This window comes from Macaca mulatta, chromosome 15 (genome assembly GCF_049350105.2).
Source record: "Macaca mulatta isolate MMU2019108-1 chromosome 15, T2T-MMU8v2.0, whole genome shotgun sequence".
NCBI classification, from domain to species: domain Eukaryota; kingdom Metazoa; phylum Chordata; class Mammalia; order Primates; family Cercopithecidae; genus Macaca; species Macaca mulatta.
The window spans coordinates 8,097,184-8,120,678 of record NC_133420.1 but is presented as its reverse complement, the minus strand read 5'-3'; the positions used below and the strand labels follow the sequence as shown (position 1 = coordinate 8,120,678).

Genomic DNA, 23,495 nt, shown 5'->3' with positions numbered 1-23,495 from the left:
TTCTTTCAGGCCACCACTCCGGGCCAGGACAAGTGCAGGCACCCTGTGTCCGGTTATCCAGCACTCCTGCATGCTGGCTGGCACCGTGCACCCCAGCACGCAGATGGGGAATGGGCTCAGCCAGGTCACCTGATCTGCCTGCAGTGGGCAGCTGGCTTGGTGGAGCCGGATTTGAACTTGGGGCTGCCCAACGTCCGGGCCTTGCCCTTGTCCTGCCCCAGCCCCTGCAGGGTGGCAGACCATCTGCTGCACCAGCTGCGGGCGTGACGATTGTGTCTCGGATTGAGGAAATGAGGCCGGGGTCCTTGTCCTCTTCCAAGAAGCTCTTGGTTTTGGCCAATGGCAGCCGCCTGTGGTCACAGGTGTCTGGTTGAGGGTGGGGGACCGGGCGGCTCTGGGAAAGGGGAACTGGGCTGCCAGGCCAGCATGAGCACCACTTGCTCGCAACCAGCTCCAGGCTGCCTGGAAGAGACTCCAGCTCTGCTCAGCCACCTCCCTCAGGCCCCTTCCTGCCCACCCAGCCGCCGCACTGCATCGCCCGAGGCTGTGGGACCCTGAGCCCCCCGGCCGGTGGCCGATGGGGCCGCCCCTGTGGGGGGACCTGTCACCTGCTCTCGCCATGAGGCTGCACCTTCTCGCCTCTCTCTCGGGCAGTGGCCTGGCCTGGCGGGCGCGGGACCGCAGGTGGCTGGCAGGTGAGGGCCAGGTTTGGTGGCCACTCCATGTGGCCTGGGAGGGTGCCTGTGTCTTGCCTTGGGAGTGTGGGACTCATGGCAGGTCTGCTGGGGCTGTCGGGGAGAGGATCTGGGGACCCCAGGTGGGGAGAGCCTGGGGAGGTGTGGGGGCCAGGTCTGGGACACCCCGCTCCATGGACTATGCCTGTGGCCTGGTCACAGCTGCTCCGTACGTGGCTGTGCTGAGGGTGTCTGGGGAGCATTCTGATTCTCCCAGGCTGCCGCTGTCAGCAACAGATGAGCAAACTGAGGCTGGCCCTGTCCTGCAGCCCGAGGCCAGGACCACTGAGTTCTCTGGTCACCCCTGGGTGTCTGGGCCTGAGGACTCCTTTCAGGCCACTTTGTTCCAGAGGAAGGACCCGGACTCTGGGCTCTGGGCAAGGGTGAGAGCGTGGGTGGTTCTCCTCCCTCTCCTTACCTTGAGGCTCTGTGGAGGACCCCTTGGGGTCTGCCCCACTCCCATTTTAAAGATGAGGAAACTGAGGCTGGGTGGTGGCAGGGACTTGTGTAGCCGGAGGGATGCAGTGGACCTGACTCTGTTCTCCTGAGCCCAGCACATTGGGACACTGTGCCAGAGAGCAGCAGGGAGGTTAAGCGACCAGACTGGGGGTAAATGGTCAGCCTCCGCCTGCCCTGGGCCGCTGCTGTGGCTTCGGTGTGGGGTGGGTGAGAGGGGAGAAGTAGGGGCAGCCCTTCTCTGCAGGGAGTGAGGGGGCTGAGTCGGAGGGTCCCCACACCCATCCTGCTGATGGAGGCCAGAGCCGGCTCCCGGCTGCTCGGCCCTGCCCGGCCCTGGCTCACGTCCTGTTTCTTTTTCATGGCAAGGAGGTCTGTTAATTGGCATGCACAGAGTGCCAGGGCCCATGTGGAGTGCTCATGTGTCTTCACAGACGTCCCTAGAAGGACGCGCTCTCGGCGCCCACGGTACAGAAAGACGGGCTCAGTGCCGTGGAGGAACTTTCCCAAGACCACCGGGAACCTCGGGGAGGGACTCAGACCGGATCGGTCTGGCCAGGGTGCAAGCCTGGACCATCTCGATTTCCCCAGGCCTTTGAAAAGTCCTTTCGCAATTTATAAATATTTAGCCCAGCCTTCCTCAGCACTGCATGGGCATTGATGGATGCCAGGTGAGGCTGTGCCGGGCCGTCTCTAGGAGCCACTTGGTTTTGGAGCTGACACCTGAAATAGAACACAGTGCACCTGGGGACCACGCCATCCTTGACCAGGGCCACCTGCCTTACGGAGCCGTCCATGAGCATTTCCCTCATTTTGTGCTGTCACTAAGCAGCAGGTGCGCGGTCTGCCTTCCCCGCACACTCGTCGCGGTGCCAGCCCTGACTTGCTGGTGACCATGAGCCCGTCCTGGGCGTCTCTGGGCTCAGCGTCTCGCCTTTTCCTCCAAGCACCTGCCTCGCTTGGGCTGTCTGGGGTGATGGTGAAGGCGCGTTCCCAGCCTGACTCTGGGAGCCCAAGGTGTTTTGAAAGCCCCAGCCTCTTGCAGCAGAGAACTCCGATTTCTGTTTTGGAGGTGACATGGGGGAGTTTGAATTCAGATCCCTTCGACAACTCTTCCTGGAGGGCAGGAAGCGCTCATAGGACTCTTATCTCTGCGCCCCGTGGTGACCACAGACAGGCCGCTTCAGCCCTTGGCTTTGGTGTACTCATCTGTAAAGTGGGCGCAGGAAGAATTTTCTGGGTCAGCTTTCTTGATGTGACAGGAGGTTTGAATTTGTATTAAGTTACTTTTCTGCAGAAAATGTCCTAGGCTGTTAGACTGTGTGCACCTCGCTCAGGGGTCCTAGACTGTTAGACTGTGTGCACCTCGCTCAGGGGTCCTAGGCTGTTAGACCGTGTGCACCTCGCTCAGGGGTCCTAGGCTGTTAGACCGTGTGCACCTCGCTCAGGGGTCCTAGGCTGTTAGACCGTGTGCACCTCACTCAGGGCTGGGCATGTCTTCGGTGCTCTCAGCTAGAAGCAGTGTGTGTGTGTGTGTGTGTGTGTGTGTGTGCGCGCGCACTTGCGTGCACAGGGACATGTGTTGGGGTCACTACAGGCATCTGGTGGCTGGGCCAGGCACTCTCAGCATCTCCCGAAGCACATTTACTGTCTCTCCTGGGGATGACTTGGGATGTTGTTCCGGTCGGGTGCAGGAGTGGGACCCAGGGTCTGTTGTAGTTTTGGCTGCTGGACTTTGATTCGCACACCTTTCCCCATGGCCTCGTGGTGGTGGTTCTTTCTCCCACGGTTACCTCTGTCTGACTGCTTATCCTCTGGGGAGTCATCTAAAGCATCAGCTTAGTGTTGTGTGTGAAGCTGAGTGAAAGGCCCTGAGTAAGAGCCTCTCCTGTGAGTCAGGTGTGGGGAGGTTTTAGCTTCTGGAGTTGGTGGCCGCCATTCTGGGCGCATCGGGCTCTCCCGGCCCCTTTCCCTGGTCTTCCTGCACCTGGGTGAGGAGGGGAGTCATCCTCCACTGTCCTTCCTCTGCCCCCTCCTCCTCATGAGCCAGGTGACAGCCGGGTGCCCTGGGGCAGATGCTGAGGGTTTCCGGGTGTCTGGAGGCTGTGCGTTCTCTGGAGGGATGGAGCCCCTCCCTGCTTGGCGGGGGCTGCTGCTGGACGGACTGTATGGGGATCAGAAGCCCTGGAAGGCACATTTCTGGCTCCCCTTCTTCCTGCTGGATGCCCCAAAGGGCTGAGTACCCGGTGACCTGCTGAGGAGGCAGGGTGGCCTCAGGCCTGTGTCTTCTCTACCTCATCCCCTAAGCTGGGTCTTCTCACCTCCCTGCCAAGCTCTGGTCCTCCAAGGAGGGATTTGGTCTCCTGGGTCCTCCTTGGAGAGTCATGTCCGCCACGTGGCCCGTCCTGTCGCTCCCGTCCCCTGCCCCTCTGGATGGCGCAGAGTGCACGTCGTTCCCATTGCACGGAACCTGTTTTCCCGGATTTGTCAGGAGGGGAGAAAATCGTGGAAATGCAGTTTTGTTGGGTTCCCCGCACACGTGGACGCTGGCTTTGGTCACCGCCTGGGGGTTGCTCGTGGGATTCAGAGAAGTGGAGGTTGGTGAGGCCAAGCAGGCTGGGAAGGGTGCTGGACAGGGACAGCAGAGGGCCGGCCCCAGGGGGTTAGGGGGCCAGGGCTTGGGTGCCTCTGTCCCGGGCCGGGGGCTTTGGACTTTGGGGGTGTAATGGGGAGCCCTGGGACAGCAGAGGGCTAGCCCCAGAGGGCTAGGGGGGCCAGGGCTTGGGTGCCTCTGTCCTAGGCCTGGGGCTTTGGATTTTGGGGGTGTAATAGGGAGCCCTGGGAAGTTCTGGTGGTGACAGAGTGGACATTCTGCCAGGTGACCAGTGGAGGGGACAGTGGTTGAGAGGGTGTGCTGAGCTGGCCTTAGCCTGGCCTGGGCTAGGTCTGGACTTGGCCATGCCTGACTTTGCCTGTGCAGGGGCTGGTGGACATTCCTGTGAGAGACGCCCTGTGGATGGGGTCACCCGGAGTCTGGAGAGAGACTCCATAGCTGCCGCCGGCCTGTCCCTCCCTCCCCTTCCTGCCGAGGCCCCTGGGGGCTGCTGGCTAGGCTCGGAGTTGCTGTGCACGCTGGCTGCAGCCCCGTCTCGGGTTCTTGGGGCTGGGCGCTGAGGAGCAGAGACGCTGCCTGCCACCTGTTCACCCTCACGTCCGCAGAAATTTCTGCGCAGAAAATTCTTTCTGCGCCCACTTTACAGATGAGTACACCAAAGCCAAGGGCTGAAGCGGCCTGTCTGTGGTCACCACGGGGCGCAGAGATACGAGTCCTATGAGCGCTTCCTGCCCTCCAGGAAGAGTTGTCGAAGGGATCTGAATTCAAACTCCCCAGTGTCACCTCCGAAACAGAAATTGGAGTTCTCTGCAGCAAGAGGCTGGGGCTTTCAAAACACCTTGGGCTCCCAGAGTCAGGCTGGGAACGCGCCTTCACCATCACCCCAGACAGCCCAAGCGAGGCAGGTGCTTGGGAGAAAAGAGAAGACACTGAGCCCAGCAGCTCGTCCCCTCCTGCTGCCACAGTACCCTGATACGTGCCGATTGGTGTGATTGGGAAAGGGACACAGTGAGGCCTTGGGTCAGAGCCTTGGTGAGGATGGGAGTGGCCGTCCTGGGGACAGAGGGCCGGGGCCTGCACTTGCCTGGATTCCCTGGCAGGATTTCCTCTCAGCCTCCTGGGTCGGCATCTCCTTGGTGCAGGGTGGAGCCCACTCCCCTCTCCCTGGGCTTAAGGGAAGGGGAGGGGGAGTCTGGCACACAGTGGGTAGGGGCCCGGGCCCCCCTAGCAGTGGCCAAGTTCAGACCTAGCCCAGGCCAGGCTAAAGCCAGCTCAGCACACCCTCCTCTCCATTGCCGTCCCCTCCGTGGGTCACTTGTCAGGATGTCCACTCTGTCACTGCCAGAAGTTCCCAGGGCTCCCCATTACACTCCCAAGGTCCAAAGCCCCTAGCCTGGGACAGTGGGTGGGGGGCCAGGCCCTTCACAGCAGGCACGGCAGCCAGGAGGGAGGTTTCTGAGGCTCAACCTGTGGCGTCTGTGGCCACGGGCTGGTTTGTCTCGCCCAGAGTGGTGACGAGCCTGACCCGGGCCCTCAGCAAGTTTCTGTGGGGCAGGAGGGACGCGCCGAGGCTGAGCTTGGAAGAGGCAAGTCTGGGTGCAGTTGAGCCTCTGGGCTGGTGCGGGTGAGCTCCACCATAGCCCTGGCCCTGGGGGTGGCAGAGGCAGGGAGGGCGCCCATGCCAGGGCTGTGATGGGGGAAGTCCTGCTCAGTGGGCTGACGTCCTATTCTCGGTCTGTCTCATGGGTGAGGCCCTGTCCCCAGTCTGCAGATGCCCCGCCAGTTGGGCCCCTGCACATGACAGGCACCCGGCTAGGGTGTGTGGGTGGCAAGCCTCTTCTGTGGGGAGGACGCAGCGTGCTAGGGTGGGCCTGGGTGTGGAGGGGGTTCTTGGAAGGTCGGGACCAGCCGGAGAGGGCCCCCATGCCAGCCTTGGGTGCTGAGCAGGTGCTGTGTCCTTCGGGGACTCCCTGCCCGGACTCTGTCCATCGCACGGCCCCAGCGGCTGTGCCCTGCCTGCTCTAACCATATCTGCAAGTGGTGCTGCTCCATCGGCCATGGGAGGACCAGGGACATCCCCCAGAGAGGCCGGCCTGGGGGAGTTCCTGCCTGGGGGAGCGTCCTCTGCCCTGATCTTTCCAGAGTCCCCGACGGAACCATCGTGTCGGCCTCCAGCGTGGAGCTGGCCACGCTCCACCACAGGTGGGACCTGAGGGTCTGCAGGTGTGTTTCTGAGCCAAGTGGCCGTGCACATGAGAGTGGAGAGGAGAGCCGCCCTGAGGGTGGAAAGCCCGGCCGTTCCACGACAGAGCTGCTGGCGGTGGTGGTGGGGCCTCTGAGCCACCAAGAGACACATGGCTCAAAATGAAACAAGAATCATTTATTTTCCTGTTGAAGGGAAACTACCCCGAGGAGCCCACAGGCTGGGGGCCCCCTCGCCGCACAGGCGGGCTGTGGGGCAGGCGGGGTTTCTCCAGGAATTCCCCTGCTTCCCACTCACCCTCCTCGAAGGTCTGGCCCTGTGGAGGTGCCAGAGACAGTTCAGGGGTACGGCCTGGAAGGGAGGCTGCGGTGCCCAGGAGCCCCTGCCTGGCTCCGGAGAGGTGAGCGTCCTGCCAAGTCCCCGGGCTGGTGCCTGTCCTCCAAGGTGGGCGTCATTGCTGGAACTCTCAGGGCTCATGGGCGTCTGCTGTGTCTGGCCACCCTGGTGGTCGAGGGGTGGCCAAGGGGTGGACTGAGGCTTCAGAAGGCCAGAGCTCCAGGCCTTGGCCCGGCAGCTCTTGTTCTGGGCTTGGAAGCATCTTGTCTCCTTGAGCCCCAGTTCCTCCCCTGCAGGACAGGTGCAGATGCTTCTCCCCGTTGTCACACTTCTGTGAGCTGTGTAATGAAATGTCGGCCTGGCGTGCACTTGCAGTAGGTGTTTGAGCTGTGGGAGCTGTGGCCTACAGCAGCTCCTCTATCACCTGAGGGAGTCTGTGTGTTTGCAGGGGGCCGTGAGAGTCACCCGGCTTGGTGCAGTGGGCAGGGCAGGCCCCGGTGTCAGAGCCTCCATTTTGCAGTGGGGGAGGGTGGGAAGGACGTCACACACAGGCGATTGGGGCTCCCAGCTTCCTGGTGGCCCCACGCCTTTGATCATGCCCTTTCCGTGACTCCGCTTCCTCCCATGGGGACTCTGCCAGGACTGGGGCTTGACTCCCACCCTCCTAGCGTGTGCCCCGGACGGCAGTCGGGTGGTCCTCTCACCATGCCTCGCGGGGAATGGCCGTGCAGGGGCACAGGTCAGCTTGCTGAGTGTCTCCAGCTTTGTGGCTGGAAAGCAGCTCTCAGGACTCTTTCAGGGCCTCTTGGCATCTTTCTAGGTGGGTGGCCCTGAGCCCGCCTCCTCCCTGCACCCCCACAGCAGGAGCTCCTTTTTGGGAACCAGTGGAGTGAGAGTGGCTGGACAGGCCTGGCCCTGGAGCTGGGCGATTTCCATCACGGCACTCCTCTGGCTTCCTCCTTGGCGCTGGCTGGTCCAAGCGCTCCTGACTTCTAGGTCCCTGGGATGGGCGGGTGACCCCGTTAATGAGGCTACATGAATTCTCGCTTACCCCAGCCATCTTTAGGCTGGGGGGCTGTGGGTGCTTCCGGGTAAAATCAGATGCCCTGTAGCTCTCCTAAAAGGGCCAGCCTCAGATTTGGGGTCCCTGGTCCTGGCCCCTGGGTTCAGGACTTCATTCTGGCCATGCGGGCTGCACCTTGGGGATGGGCATCCCTTGAGGTTTGTGCCTGTCGGGTGGGTGCAGGAGTAGCAGCTGCATTGGGAGCCCGGCCCTGGGCAGGCACTCTGGCATGGGGCTCTGAGTCCCACAGCTACTGGCCAGTCATTGCCAGCCTCTCAGCCCTCTGGGGACAGACCCTGCCTGCTTGTCCCTGTTAGGAGTCAGTTCTGCAGGTGGTCACTTGGCTTCTCCTAAAAAAAAAAGAAAAAACCTGCCTTGCCCTGGGAAGCCCTGGAGTCATGGGGAAGCGGGAAGTGACAGTAGGCAATTGGCATTTCCTGAGCCAGCATCTGGGGCAACTGCACCAAGTACAGGGTGAGCCGGGCAGGGAGGGGTGCAGCCAGCTCTGCCGTCAGCCTGAAGCCATGAGCGGCCTGGGCGCTCTCCTCCCTGTAGCACTGGGGCACACACAGGGTGGTGAAGGGGGCATGACACAACCAGAAGGCTCGGTCACAGAGGACCAGGAGTCTGGCAAGGGTTTGGCCTGCACCTCCCAGCTGCCCGGCCTAGGTGTGCCCCCCTCATCCCCATCTGCCTCTAAGCTGTGAAGAATTTGGGAGGGGATGCAGCTCTGGGGCTGTTTCTTCTGAACCATGGTGTTTCAGGCAGCCTGGCCCCAGATTAAGTGTGCCCCTTAGCGCCTGGGGCATCCCTGGACAGTGGCCACCATGGGCATCTGGCAGCCCCGCTAGCCTGGTGGGTGATCGCAGCAACAGCTGCAAGACTTGGGAAAGGTGGCTCGTGCCACTTTTGAATGTAGGTGAATGCAGCTGGGCGTGGTGGTTGGGCCTGTGGCCTCAGCTCCCATGGTGGGCTTCTCGGGGGAGTAGGCATGGCAGGGTGGGGTTCCTGCAAAGACCCTGGCCCTCATGCTCCAGTTAGCAGGTGTCTTCATCTCTCAGCTCTGTCTCGAATGCTTCCTCGGTGCAGGCGCTGACTACTCATGGGGAGCCCCCTCCTGACCACCCTCTTCCTCCTGGGTATGCTTCCCACTTCCCTCACCGTGGCTGGGCTGCAGCTGTACCTGCCACCACCAGGTCTAACCTCAGCGCCCCTGGGCTGTATGAATGGGCTGTGCAAGGGTGACAGTCAGCCTGAGCACCACTTCTTGTTCTTCCTTCTGCCCCTGGTCAGTCCTCAACTTGCTCACTATGGCCAAGAGGACCCAAAACACCATCCCCTTGCTCCTTGTGACAAAACTTGTCAACCTCTCTGTCTGGGCTTCAGCTTGCCATCTGCACAGTGGAGCAGAGCAAGGGTTTGCTTAGCTGATAGTGATGGTGATGATGGTGGTGATGATGATGATGTAATGATGGTGTTGATGGTGGTGGTGGTGGTGGTGGTGATAGTGGTGATGTTGGTGATGGTGGTGGTGATGGTGATGATGATGGTAGTCATGGTGGTAATGATGGTGATGATGGTGGTGATGATGATGTAATGATGGTGTTGATGTTGGTGATGTTGGTGATGGTGATGATGGTGATGTTGGTGATGGTGGTGATGGTGATGATGGTGATGATGGTGATGTTGATGGTAGTCATGGAGGTAATGATGGTGGTGGTGGTGGTGATGGTGATGTTAATGTTGATGGTCATCATGGTATGATGGTAGTGGTGATGGTGGCAATGATGCAATGATGGTGATGGTGGTGATGTATATGGTGGTGGTAACAATGGTGGTGATATTGGTGATGGTGGTGATGATGGTGATGTTAGTATTGATGGTGATGATGGTGTTGATGTTGATGGTGGTGATTATGGTGACTGTAATGATGATGGTGGTGATGGTGATGTTGGTGGCAGTGATGGTGTTGATGTTGATGATGGTCATGGTAACTATAGTGATGGTGGTGGTAATGGTGGTGATGATGATAGTGATGTTGGTGATGATGATGGTGTTGATGTTGATGATGGTCATGGTAACTATAGTGATGGTGGTGGTGGTAATGGTGGTGATGATGATGACAGTGATGTTGTTGGTGATGATGGTGTTGATGATGGTCATGGTAACTACAGTGATGGTGGTGGTGGTAATGGTGGTGATGACGACAGTGATGTTGGTGATGATGGTGTTGATGTTGATGCTGGTGATGATGGTGATGTTAATGTGTGTTGGTGATGATAGTAGTGGTGATGGTAGTGATGGTGGTGATGTATATGGTGGTGGTGATGGTGGTGATATTAATGTTGGTGATGGTGATGATGGTGATGTTAGTATTGATGGTGATGATGATGGTGTTGATGTTGATGCTGGTGATGATGGTGATGTTAATGTTGGTGATGATGGCAGTGGTGATGGTGATGATGGTGATGATGGTGATGGCGATCGTAGTGATGGTGGCGGTGATGATGACGGTGATGATGTTGGTGGCAACAGTGATGTTGATGGCAGTGACAGTGCAGATGTGTCATTGCACACTTGTTGGATGCCTTCACAGACATCGCCCTAAGCTGAGTCTTATAGTTTTATAGATTATAAAGACTATAGACTTATAATCTTATAGATTATAAGTTTTATAATCAAGAATGGTTTTCTTGCTGAGGCCCTTTGGGCCTTGATGGGGCCTGTCTCCATGAGGGGCCACTGCCAGTGCCCTGGGAGTTTGAGGTCAGTCAAGACTGAAGGGTGTTAGGTTGGTGTCTCCTGACTGAGGCTTGGGGAAGGTCAAGGTTTGTGGGTCACTACTCCTCGTTCTCATGCCCTGGCAGCTCGTGGAGTTCTCTGGGGGAGGGCCCTGGCAGGGTCTTGTAGGTCTGGGTTGCAGATCTGCCCCTGCCTTTGGATCCGTCTCCCCTGCGGACTGAGCTGCCTGGCCAGCTGCACTTGTATGCTACATGCCTCAGGGGCCAGAGGCCTCAGGCAGCACCTCTGGGCCCCTCATCTTAATGTCACGCCCCCTCACTACCCTGCGTCTCCCAGTCTCCCCTTGTGCCAGTCCCTGATCTTGCACTGGGGAAACTGGACAAGGTCCCTGCCATGGGGGCCTCTTGGGCTGGGAGGGCAGAGGGGTGGGAGGCAATGTCAGGGGGCCCCATGGAGCTCAGGGAGGGAGAGGCCAGTGTTTGGCTCCTCCTGGGTGAGGGGATAGGGAGTCAAGATGCTGCTTTCTCCGCGTTTGTGCAGGGGTGGGTGATCATAAAGATGGGTTTGGTATTCAGAGTCCTTGAAGGTCTCTTGGTCACGTGGAACCTGGGGGACCAAACTTACGGAGGCAGAGGCGGGACAGGAATCCAGAGCCTGACCGACCTGGCCTGGCTGGGCTCGGTCCTGAGGCCGGGACACTGTGGGCTCTCAGGGAAGTGTCTGTCCCCTCTCGGTCCTGGCAGGAGCCTGTCCGTGCTGATTCTGCAATCCTGGTCACTCTCAGCTCCCACGTGTCCATGGGGCTGGCAGGACTGTGGCATTGTGTCTGGGGCAGACCCAGATCTCTGTCCCTCCCTTGGCGGAGTCCCGCCTGGCCTCACCGTGGCTTCCTGTGTCCACTGCTGCTTCCTTCTCACCCCTTCCCTCCTGGCCCACTGGCCAGCCCGGGGGAGCCGATCATGGAAGGGCCTGTCTCACTGGGCCCTTGGGGCATCCCAGTGTGTGTCACGGAAGGTTGGGTAGGGCAGGGCTAGGGAGTAGGCCGGCCAGGGGTCTGTGTGGGGGCCTGCAGGGCACCCGGGAGCCGGCAGTCCTTAGGGCCACTTCCTGGGGGTCTTGTGAGCAGGTGCGGGCTACAGTGAAGGAGATGGACGCCTTGGTGTGTCAGTCCCCATCCTCCTCTCTCCTTCAGAGTCTGGGTGGTTCTGGGGCACCCCGGCTCAGAGCAGGGGCCTGCGTGTCCAGCTTCCTGCAGGTGGATGACTTCATAGGCCTGGCCGAGGGAGGGGCTGGACCTCCCCATGGGGGCCCTTGACATTGGCTTCGAGGAGCTCCCCCATCAGACGCTCCTGTGGAGGCAGGCCTGGGTCTCTCCTGACTTCAGGAGGGCCAATCTGGCCTGTCCTCACATGGGGCTGAGATTTGGGGCCGGGGTGTTGGTTGGGGAAAGGGCAGGGTAACCTCAGAAGAGCTGAAATTCCAGCCTGGGCCACCTGAGCTGTAAGCTGACACCTGGCCTGGAGGCCACGAGTGGGCCATGCTCCTGGGGCTGGAGGTGATAGGCCTGAGTGTTTGCCTGCCTCTGCGGGGTGGCGGGAAACAGATACACAGCAGATGTGGAGAGCCCATCCTGCCAAGGGCCCATAGGGCCCATCTTCAACAGCCCCTGCTGTTGGCATGTCCATTTTACGGAAGGGGAAACTGAGGCTCATCTAGGTTAAGGGGTTGCCTAGGGTCTGTCCATCAGGGAGCAGTGGGTCCTGTGGGCCCAAGGGTAAGCAGAAACCCGTTCTCACCATGGCCGGCACCTCCTATGTTGGGCACGGCTGCCCGCCCCACCCTGGTTCCTCAGGGCCCCTCACCCTCTGGGGCTTGTGGACACTTCCTTCCTCTTCCTCCTACGCTAACCACCTTCAGCTTCCCCCAAACCTTGACGCGCCGTGGTCCCTGCCACGTCCTCATCCCAGTGCCCGCTAGCGCTGCCCTTCTCCCTCCCCTGGGTGGCCGGGGGAAGCAGTACTTCCGGAGGTGGGGGCTGGAGGAGGGCGATCCAGGAAGCTCTGAGGGCTCGCTAGCTGCTTGCCACGGGGTTTCAGTTCCAGGGGGGTCCCCAGGCAGGTGGCACAGGGTTGCACGGACGTTGCAGAGACCGGGAGCGGGCAGGCTGAGGACCGGCTGTCATCTGGGTGCTGGTTTTCCCAGTAGGTTTCCTCAACTGCAGGCCGAGCTCCTCCCCTGTCCCGGGCACCCTGCCCTCTCTCTGCACCATCCTGGATGCCCCACCAGGGAGCCCACAGGACCCCACCACACGCTCCCCCATTTGGAACACCGTCCTTCCCTCCGCTGGGCTTCCTGGGGCCCCGAATTGGATGGTCCGCGTGTCCTCTGTTGTTCATCTAAACAGGTGGCCTGATCCCTTGGTCCCAGCCTGTGGCCTGCTCAGACCCTGCCACGATTGGCCCTGCAGATTCCAAAGGGATGTGGAGACTTGAGTTCCCCTCTCCCAGAGCCGGAGGTTCCCTGGCTGCCCAGGAGGGGGCTGGAGTCCTGAGGGCTCGCCCCCGCCCCAACCACAGTCGGGCTGGCATTTCCTGCCACCTCCTCTGCCTCCCCCGCCTGCCAGGCAGAGGCCGGAAGGGAGTTGGTGGGGGTTCCCCAGGCTTCCTGCTCTGGGGTCCAGGCAGCAGAAGCATCCTGGCGCTGGTGAGCGTTCTGGAGGGAACTGTGCAGCTTAGGAATTTTGGTCAACAGGGACGTCCTGTCCCACTTCCAGCAGACCCTCTGGGATGTGAGTGTCCTTGGGGTCCTGAGTGGTGCCTGCATACACCCGTGGTGGGAATTCTCCAATTCGGGGAGCAGCCTGTGCCATTACTAGGCAGCAGTCAAGACAAAGAACATTCCTTAGTTCAAGTTACTTAACCTGCCGCTTAGCCCCCGATACTCAGGATCTGCCATGTGAGGGCCCAGGGAGCTGCTCTGTGCCTGCCCTGGGTGCTGGGCATTCCAGGGCATTCATCTCTGGTACATGGCTTTTGTTCCCAGCTCCAGGTATCTGCACTTTAGAGTCAGTTTTGTGCCAAGGGGGCGATCACTCCACCACTTCCTCTGTGCAGGATAAAAATCTAGTAGCTGTGTGAGGCGCCTTGGCCCATGTAGGGCTGCTCGGCACTGCCCCTGCCAGGATCAAGGCCTGCTTTCTTCTCTTCCATTTAGCCCTGGAGGTCCCTGTGGGCTTCCTGAGTCCTCCTTGCTTGGAGTTCGGAGTCACACTGATTGCCTGTGGTCCTTAAGGGGGCACGGTGGGTGGGAGGGGTGTGAGGCTGTGCGATTGTGGGGCCCTGTGCGGCTCAGGTTCTGTGGTTCCCGGATCCCGCCATTCAGTTTTGCGACTCAGGCCCCTCTGCCACTCCCTTGAGCGGGGAGGGTTGTGTGTCTGCTGGCTCCCAGGTTGGGTCTGGGTGTCTGATGCTGTCCCTGTGTTGTGGGGGTACGCCTGGAGGGTCATGGAAGCCAGTGGAGACCAGCTGGTGACAAGCACCCCTGCAAGTCCAAAGTAGGATTTTTTTTTTTTTGAGATGGAATTTTGCTTTCGTTGCCCAGGCTGGAGTGTGATGGTGTGATCTTGGCTCACCGCAACCTCCGCTTCCCAAGTTCAAGCTGTTCTCCTGCCTCAGCCTCCCAAGTAGTTGGGATTACAAGCATGCGCCACCATGCCTGGCTAATTTTTGTATTTTTAGTAGAGACGGGATTTTGCCATGTTGGCCAGGCTGGTCTCGGACTCCTGACCTCTGGTGATCCACCCGCCTCAGCCTCCCAAAGTGGTGGGATTACAGGTGTGAGCCATCACGCCGGCCCCAAAGTAGGATGTTTTAAGAATAACGCCTGTGGGAGCCACCACTTATCAGGGGTGGGGACGGATAGATGGCCTGGAAGAGACAGAGCCCGCACGTACATGCACGGGGCGCTTCACTGCGAGTAGAGGATGTCGAGGCATTTTTTGCCTCTTCTTTTTTAATATTCTCTTCCTCTCCAAAAAGCATCTCTTTCCAGAGGATTCCAGAAAACACACCCAGCCTATTGTCACCCAGGCTCTGGGAAGGTGTCTGCTGTGGACAGAGTCTGTGTAAACAGGAAGGGCTGGGAACGGGGCCCAGGGGCAGCTGGCTTAAATAATTCAGCTCCTGAGGTGGCCTGGAAGGCTGTCCCAGAAACCCTCCAGTCCCCTCCTCCAATTCAGAGTCCCCCTGACTCCCCAGTCTTCCCAGATTACATCTGGAGCAGGGGGTGGGGTGGAGAAGCTGAAAGAATCCAGGAGTGACTTCTCCCATGGCCTTAAAATTCCCGTCTTCTTCCCAGAGACCAGGAAGAAAGGTGGGCGGCGTCCCCAGGGGTGCCTGGGGCCTCAGGTCGGGCCACTCCAAGGCCCGGCTTCTGAATGCAGTGCTGAAGTTTGGGCTCCCTGCATGGCCTGGCCTCCTCCCAGATGCTCCCAGGGTTGCCCGGTGGAGATGCCTGCAAAGCTGATTTGTGCACAGTCGTGCTTTCTTGTCCCTTCTGCCTTGAAGTCAGCATAGTGCTTCCCTGGGTTGACCTGGATAAGGAGGGCCCAGACTGGGTCCAGGCTCAGCCTGTGTGGACTTGGGACCGAGCAGAACTCACTGCTGAGTAGGTGTGCCTGTCTGCATTTCACAGATGAGGAAACTGAGGCTTGGTAAAGGAAGAAGCTGACTCAAGTTTCCTCTGGCAGGGGTCAGCTGAAGGTGGGTGAGGCAGGGCTGCGATGAGGCAGCCGTGTGGCATTCCCAGGGTCCCTGCAGTGCCCTGGTGGGCATGGTAGTGGTTGCCTGGCCTAGAGGCAGCTGCAAGTTTCTGGGAGTGTGCCTTTGGGGCGGTTCTCATCTCACACCTTCTCCATGCCTCAGTTTCCCTGTCTGTCACAGGCCGGTGGTGGTAGCTTCTCTGAGAGTTGCGGGAATCAGTAACATCAGGTTATGCAGATATTTCATAGACTTATGTGAGCAAACTGATTTTGTGTTTGTCTGTCTTGGAAACACTCTTTTGCCTGCCTTCTCTTGTCAGTCCCTAGCTGTTCTCTCTCTGGCCTTCTGCACCTGAGGATTCTGGATGTGGAGACTTCTGGGCTGCACGTGTTTGACATCTACATGTGGGTCTTGCCTGTTCTCCTCCCGGGAGTTTAATGACTAATAAGGCTGGTTTGCAGTACCCGTCTTTGCCAGTAGGTGCCACCAACATCTGGTTCTGGAATGCCTTAAGTCTGCATTTTTAGTTCAATGAAATGGCTTATTCCCAATATGGTGAATGATAAAGGTTTCCAGTGGGTCAGGCAAGGCTCATTTGCTGGTGGGGTCTGTCCCCGAGTGCAATGGGGCACTAGTGACAGCCAGGCCCATGCAGTGCTGACTGAATCAGGGCAATGCTGGCTGAATCTGGCATCCAGGCCTCCTTTTTGCACTTTCCTTCCTGGAAGGGAAGCGAGAGGGGGTGTGTGGGGCAGGCCTGAGGCTACTGGATAGGAATGGGCAAATGCTCCCGAGCAGGGGTGGGCACAGGGTGGCAGAGCCTCTGTGTTCCTGCTGCCTCTGAGCTGGCCTTGGACAGCTGCTGGGGGCAGCAGAGCTGTGTGCGATAGGAAGAGTGCCGGCTTTGGATGGGGTCAGGACTGACCCCAGTCCCGATGCTGCCGGGTGGTGGTGGCATCCTAAAACTCATGCCATGTCCCCCCAGGACGCAGGGTGCACAGGAGGCAGATGCCCGTGAGAGGCCTGGCCCAGGGCTTCCTCTTGCTCTAGCCTGGCACCCAGTGAGTGGGCCAGTGCCCTGGACACGGCTGCTCTGAGGCTCGGGGAGGTGAAGTCTTCCCGGGGCCGTGGAGGGGTGCAGCCAGGGGTGTCCCCTGACCTGCAGCATTTGGGCTCAGTCATAGCCACTCTGTGTGTTCATGGTCCTGCTCGACTCCTCAGAAGTGCCTGTGATTGCCGCAGGTCAAGGCACGGAGGGCCTGAGAGGCCATTCTGCAGATGGGAAGGCTGAGGCCCAGAGAGGGAGAGTGACTTGCCCCATGTGCCCAGCCCGTTGGAGGCAGGGTGGGGGCAGGCAAGCAGTGCCTCCAGCTCCCGGCACGTGCTGCTGTCTGTGCTGCCTTGGTTGGGCTCTGACATTTCCCAGTGGTCTGCTCAGGCCCATGGGCAGTGGATTCGCCACCTAGGAGCCTCCTTTCCGCTGTGCCAGCCTCCGGGGTGCGGGGGGGGGGCACCTCCTGAAGCACGCTCGGGGCTTTGAAATCCGAGATGAAAGGCGGGAGTGTGGGAGGTCTCAGCCTCTCTTGTGGCCTCTGTGGGCTGCCCTCTTGCTCCTGGCACACACCCAGGCCTGGCGCAAAGCCACCCAGCAGCGTCCAGTCCACCACCCACACGGGAGGTGCCCCATTCCTCCCCTCTGGTCCCCTCAAACAGACCTCAGAGCGTGGAGCCAGGGGTCTGAGCGTCCGCTGCCCGGGCTAACACTGCTGTGGCACCTGAGCAGGCCCAGGCAGTGTGGCCTGCTGGTTAGGGCGACAGACATGGCAGTGGGTCTGTAGGCGCTGCCAGTCCTGGCTTGGACACAGGCAGCTCTGAGTACTTGGGGCCTGGCTTCCCGCATCTGTAAAATGGGAGAATCACAGTGCTCACTGTGGACCTCCCAGATCCACGAATTCACCCACACTCAGCACTGACCAGGTCCTGGTACACGGCAGGTTCTCGGAGCCACCAGCCTTTATGCCTTTCGTGATTATTCCCAGACCTTCACCTTGGGTCCCTGTGGAGATGGGCAGAGGGATTGACTGACTAGTCCCGCCCACCAGCCCCTCCTCCCTCTGCTTTCCCAGGTGGAGGGGCCTGCAGTGCTGAGGGTTGGAGTGACCCAGGCAGGCATCCTGGGGCTCACTCACAGCGGGTTCTTCCTGCGTCTGCCGCAGGCCCAGCCTAAAGCCAGGGTCAGGCGCAGAACAGTGCCTTGGAGGGGAGCTCCGGGCATGCCTGGCCCCTAGTGAGTGTGAGTTTGCGTCAGTGAGCTGTCGAGACCAACGGGGCCGCCTGAGGGTGCCGGGGTCTTCCCGTGGGTGCGTCTGTAGCTGGGGAGGCAGTGCCTGGTGAGGCCCGGCGTCATCTGTGCTGACCCGTCTCCTGCGGCTTCTTGTCTTGCAGATTTCTCCACCCAGGTGAATTCCTCCCTCACCTCCCCGACGGGGCGAGGCTCCATGGCTGCGCCCTCGCTGCACCCATCCCTGGGGCCTGGCATTGGCTCCCCGGGGCAGCTGCACTCTCCCATCAGCACCCTGAGCTCCCCCATCAACGGCATGGGCCCGCCCTTCTCGGTCATCAGCTCCCCCATGGGCCCCCACTCCATGTCGGTGCCCACCACACCCACTCTGGGCTTCAGCACTGGCAGCCCCCAGGTGAGTGCGGGGCTGGGGCAAGGGGAGGGGGTGGGGCCAGGGGTGGGGCTGTGGCTTCAACTGCAGGGCAGCCACCTCATCTTGAGGCCTCTGGGAGGTAGGTGCTGTGGTCGCCCGACTTGACGCAGAGTATACAGAGCCTCGGGGAGCAGCGTGCTATGGGGGTTTGAGCCCAGGTCGGGCTGACTGCTGAGCCTGGGCCTTTGGATCATCAGCCGACGTGCCTTGCAGCTGGTTCTCTGCACACGTGGCCCCCTCCCATGCTGGAGGACGCAGGACTCCTTGTTCCCATGACTGGGGGGCTCAGCAGAGAGAGGCTGTGGCCTCTCTCAGGCCTAAGCCTGCTTCCCCAGAAGCCTGTGGCCACACAGCCCGGGTCCTCCCCTGAAGTCTCTGCTCACACCCCGGCCAAAGGGCCCCCCAGGGAAGGCGTGTTCGGGCTCAGAGCAGCTGCACCCCGCTCAGGGACGCTGACCCTGGGACCTGCAGTGGCCGAGTGTGGCAGCGGTGCTCTGTGGTCTTGGCTCCCCCATGGCTCTGTGGGCGCCTGACCGTCTGTGGGGTGTGGGGACCTTTTCCACAATTGAAGTTTGCTCAGTCGCTTCTCCAGCTCAGCCTGGCCCTTTGGGCTGTTTCTGGATCAGGAAGGGCTGGTGCCTGGCAGAGCCTGGCACAGTCCGGGTCTTGTCATGGGGAACTTGGAGACCTGGTCCGTGCTTCCCTTCTTCCTTCTTACCCCGAGTGTCTCTCGTGGAGTTGTGCCCAGCCCTGGGGTGTCCCGTCTGTGAGGGTGGAGGGCGAGGCTGGGCCTCCTCCCCTGGCTCCCAGTGGTTGCTTGTGGATTTCCACCTGGCCGGCCGGAACCTCCCAGACTCCCACTCGGCCCTCCCTCTCCAGGGGCTCCCCAGATGAGCAGGGGTGCTCCTTCTGCTCTGAATTTCTGTGTTTGGGTTTCACCCTTTGTCCCTAGTAGCTGAAGGTTCCATGGCAGAGTTTTGGTGCCATCTCAGGACAGCCCACCAGGGTGGGACTCGCCTAGCAGCTCCTCTGCCCACATACAGCTGACAGTGCCACATGTGTCCTGTGGACTCCCAAGCCCCCTGCTGCCCTGCCTCTGTTTACCTAGGGCAGGCACTAGGCCCAAGGGATTGCACGTGAGGGGGCCAGGAGGCAGCAGATGGTCACCTAGCCCCAAGCCCCCATGCCACCTCTCAGGTAGTCCAGGACCGTTCCTGGCCTAGGACTGGGCTGTGTTTGGGGTCTGGAGCCGGCCTACTGCCCATCTACCTGGGCCTGTTTAGAGCCAGCCTTGACCTCCCGAGCTCCTTTTCCCTGGAGAATCTTGCTGGCTTTCTGGGCCAACCCCATCAAAGCCCCTCTGCTCTGGGGGATGTGTGCAGAAGAACTGGGGCCTCTGTCCGTGTCCCTCTCATATCACCGGCCTTCCGAAAGCAGGCAGCAGGCCCAAGGTGCTGGCACGAGGGAGGCCTGGTCGTGTTATTTTTAGCACACCAGCCCTGCCCCTGCTCTTGCCGGCGGCACGGTGCCCTGTGGCGAGAGGGTGATGAAGACTTGGCTTCCGCCTGTCCCTTGGCTCACTGGCCAGCACCTGCTGGGTCCCAGGGACCCAGGATGCCCCTTGCTAGGTCCTCCCAGGTCTGCCGCCTGCCCTGGACCCCAAGGGGTCTGTTGCACAGTAGGTTACCCCTGCGGGTGGCAGTGGTGCTCCCAGAATTCTCAGGGGTGCCTGGTGTCCTCGGCACTGTTGAGCCCTTCTCGGGGAGGGGACGGCAGCACTAGGTGAGGAAGCTTTTCAGCGCTGCTTCTGGGCCGTTCTCTGTTGTTTCCTGTGCAGCCAGCTCCTGGCACAAAGTAGGGGCTTGTTGAAGCCAAGTTGCTTGGGAGTGAGTGGTGCAGGTCCCCTTGACACTGGCGAGGGCCCCCGGGGTAGGTGTGGGTGAGGAGCAGACGCGGGTTGCCCCAGACGTTCCCTGCCCGGCCGCCGTTGGCGTCGGTCTGCCGTTGGGCTGTGTGTGGGTCTCACCCGCAGTTAGTTTGCCGTGGTCCGAGGCCCATGCTTGACTTGGCCCTGGTTCCCCAGACCCCATAGCTCCTTCCCTGGGGGTTGAGTCCAGCTTCGAGGGCTCAGCAGTTTGTCTTGGAACCCTGGGGTTCCTCACATTCATGGGAGTGTGAGGAAGGTTTCAGGAGGGATGTGCCCCCACTCCTAGCCCCAAAACCACAACCGCAAAGTCAGAGTCGCTGGAGTCAGAGAGATTCTCTGACTTCTGCTGCTGTTGGGGAGGACCAGGCATCGTGCCAAGCACTGCCTCCTGCCTGCTCAAATCCATGGCAGGCAGGGCCTTCCACGTGGCCGGGTCCAGGCCACTTGACCCCTCCTGGCGGGGAAATAGGAGTCTGGGGGCGCTTGGGTAGAGCCAGGCCAGACCGCAGCTGCCTGGCCCCTGAGCTGTCCCAAGTCTCTTCCCTGGTCTGCAGGCTCTACCAGAGCAGGCCTGGGGGACATTCCCCACAGTGTCCCAGAGCCTGCCTGGCTGCAGCCGGCGCACGTGGGCACGTCGCAGGTATTGGCGGAGTGAGTCGGCGCCAGCTTCCACACAGAGCACTTCTGAGTGCCCAGCCTGGAGCTGGACTTGGTGTCAAGGCCTCTGAGCTCCAGCAAAGCCTCCTGGCAGCAGCGCCTGCCGGGGGCCTGTGGGGCTGTGATGGTGCACAGGGGGAGGGTGGACGCTGAGCGGGCTTCATGGGGTCGGAAGCAGGGCAGCACCGGCGCCCACCCACCAGGGACTGAGGTCAGAGGGGAGTGTGCGGAGGAGCTGGTTTGCTCCTGCCTTGTTGGACAGATGGTGGGCCTGCTCCTGGCGCAGAGTGGGCCTTCCCCAAGTCCGGGCTGGTGGAGAGACCCTGCAGGAGCTCAGGAAGGAAGGGTGTGGTGGGTGTGAGGAGAGGGCCAAGAGACGGCCAGGAGACCTGGGTGGGGCATTGAGGCGGCGGGAACTGAAATAAGTGCCAAGGATCTGAAAGGGGAAATGGGATGGCCCCCACCCTGGCCATGCATGGAGTCCTGAGGCTCCAACAAAGCAACAATGATGGCCTGGCTCTCTGGGGAGCTGGAGCAGGGAGTGTGGGAGGAGACCCTGGATAGCTGGGGGGCTGTGGAGACCACTGGGGGAGGGACAGACCAAAGCAGACCCCGGGGGTGGCCCTCTGCTGCGCTCCGGGGGCTGTAAGCCAACCTGAGGCCCAGCAGCCTAGGGCTGGGAGGGTGGAAGAATGCGTGCCTGGCCTCCCCGTCCTGGCACAGCCTTGCTTCTGCAGCCTGGACCATCTTCCAGGTGAGCCCAGAGAGGCAAGGTGGGTGGCCTCAGGGCCTGCAGCCAGGATGGGCACCTCAGCCCGGGCTCCGCTCTTCTCAGACATGAGGGGGCTCACTGGGCGCTGGGCTCACTGGGCTAGCCAGAGCCTCTGATCTCCCTGAGGTCTAGGGGAGCCAGGGATGCACCCTGAGTTCAGCACGGGACCTGGCTTGGCCGTGACGCTGAGAGGGAGGGTGACCATCTGCCATTCTGTCCTGCCTGGAGTCCCTTTCCTGGCCAGGGCTGCTCTGGCGCTCCCTCAGTTTACCCAGGGCAGGTGCTAGGCGCAAGGGACTGAAGATGGGGGGCTGGGAGGCAGCACGTGGATCCCTACGCACCCTAGGTGTTTTGGGGCAGCCTAGAAGAGGAAGTGTGTGAGTTTCTTTGCTTTGTGCTTCTGAGCAACCTGGACCTGCAGTCATGGCCTGTACTCCCTCAGCGTCTGGCCCAAGGACCCCCTGCTCACATGCCTCGGTGCCTCCCCAGTGCTAGCGCACACAGCGAGGGTGCCCAATGCTTCCTGCTTGTGGATGCCTTTGCTGCCCCTGCTCTGACCTGATCCCGCCCTGGCTCTACCTACTTCTTTCCTTTTTTCCAACAAGCCCTTTGCTTCCCCACCTCTGAACACTGGCTTGGGGGTCCTTCTGCCTGGGACACCCCTTTCTTCCTCCCAGTCCCTGGCCTGTCTCCTCCAGGAGGCTGGAGTCCTCACTGTAGCCGCCGGCCTCCCTGTAAGACAGCGAGTTGTCTGCCAGCTCTGCTCTGAGCCCTGCCGCACACATTGGCTCTGAGAGGCACTGGCCAGGTGCGGTGGCTCACGCCTGTAATCCCAGCACTTCGAGAGGCTGAGGTGGGAGGATTGCTTGAGCCTAGGAGTTGGAGACAAGCCTGGGCAACATAGTTGAGACCCCGCCACTATAAAAAAAAAAAAAAAAAAAAAAAAGCTGAGTGCAGTGGCGTGCACTTGTAATCCCAGCTACTCAGGAGGCTGAAGCAGGAGGATCGATTGGGCCCAGCAATTCGAGGCTGCAGTGGCTATGATTGTACCACTGTACTCCAGCGTGGGCGACAGAGTGAGACCCTGTTTTGGGAAAAAAAAAAAAAAGAAAAGAAGTAGGCACTAACATTGTTCCAGTTTTGCAGATGAGGAAACTCAGGCTTACAGTAATTAAATAATTTTCCCAGTGTGCCATGAGAACGGAGGAGGCAGGCAGAATCCGGAGCCAGGGATCCACCTCTGGGGCCTCCAGTGCCTCCAAGCGAGACAGCGACTAGACCAGCGAGCCCTGGAGGGCCGGGCAGGGCCTTGTCCGCTGGTGCCTCCCGGAGCCCAGCACAGGGTAGGGCCAGCTGGGCACTTAGTTTGGGCGAGCTCTGTCCCTCCAGGGGCTTCACTTTCGCCTTCTGCAGAGTGGGGGACCCTGTGTGACCTTGGCCAGCCCCTGACATCCCTGAGCCACAGCCTCTGCATCTGGGGCCCCCAGGGTTTTCCATGCAGGGAGTGGCAAGTGTGGGTGCAAAGCCCAGGCACCATGCCCCTCAGCAAACATCTGGAGCCTTCTCTTGCCCCTTCAGTTCCCTCCCTTCTCTGAGAAGCGCACCTGGTGCCTGTGGACGTGAACGCTGGGCTTTTGGCGAGTCACACGGTGGCCACCCGGTTCTCCGGTGACTGGAGCCCCCACTGTGGCACCCCCACTGTGCTGAGTTGTCACGGGGGACCTCCTGGCCTCTTGCAGCTCACCTGAGGCCCGCGGGGACCAAGCATCCTCGCAAAACCTCACAGCCCACCTGGGCAGACCGAGGAAGAACTTAGAAGCCGGAACAAACTGGGGCTGGAAGACTCATTCCAGGCACCGAGGCCCGTGTGAAAGGAGGCTTTGGGGTGGTTTTTGCTTTGCTTGCATTGAGCCTCAAACTCTTCCTGTCCCGTGAGAAGGGGGGATGGGATTTTGGAGGCCTGAGGAAGGAAGGAGGGGAGCTTCCTGCGCACAAGCGGTGGCAGGGGTTTGCAGAAGTGGAGGCTGGGGGCTGCCTGGCCGAGCGCTCAGTGCTGTGCGCAGCCGGGCTGGCTGGCAGGATGCAGCGGGAAGCGCCTGTGGGTCCTCTGCACTGACTGCAGAGCTGGGTGGAGGCAGCGGAACCAAAACTGCTGTGTCACTGCACGCTGCAGCTGTTACCAGGGTGACCGGGTGAGTTTCCCACGCTTGCCCGGGCGGCAGCGTGCGGGCTGGCGGGTGGGGCGGAGGGGTGTGCGGAGAGGCCAGTGGTGTCGTGCCACTCGATGCCCGGGGGTGTCCACTCCCCTCTCCTGTGTCACGTGACCAGGACCCCTGCCCTGCGGTGTGGTGGGGTACATGTGTGGTTCTTGGAGGGTCCCCAGCCCTCCTCCGTCCTGGGGACTGGGCCTCGGCGTCCTCATCTGTGGGTTGGGACCCCCCAGAGTGCCTGCCTCATGGAGTGTCCGGGGGCACCCAGCAGGGCTGGGCACTGCCAGGGGCTCAGTAATGAGAGGCA

At 60.7% G+C, this 23,495-nt stretch overlaps 1 protein-coding gene across 33 annotated transcripts in view; it reads left to right on the top strand.

Moving 5' to 3' along the window:
- The window catches only part of RXRA (retinoid X receptor alpha), a 120,570-nt gene that overhangs the window by 62,310 nt on the left and 34,765 nt on the right, over positions 1 to 23,495 (top strand). For 25 of the 33 annotated variants that reach the window (XM_077967161.1, XM_077967157.1, XM_028834625.2 and 22 more), the window contains one exon: positions 17,354 to 17,604. In XM_077967161.1, coding sequence (XP_077823287.1) covers positions 17,354 to 17,604 — 251 coding nt within the window. Of the gene's footprint in view, positions 1 to 441; positions 696 to 5,315; positions 5,391 to 5,597; positions 6,007 to 6,897; positions 7,083 to 12,177; positions 12,350 to 14,431; positions 14,520 to 15,227; positions 15,385 to 17,353; positions 17,605 to 22,229; positions 23,171 to 23,495 lie in introns of those variants that run through there. The other 8 variants (XM_077967177.1, XM_077967159.1, XM_077967168.1 and 5 more) reach the window with 8 other exon arrangements.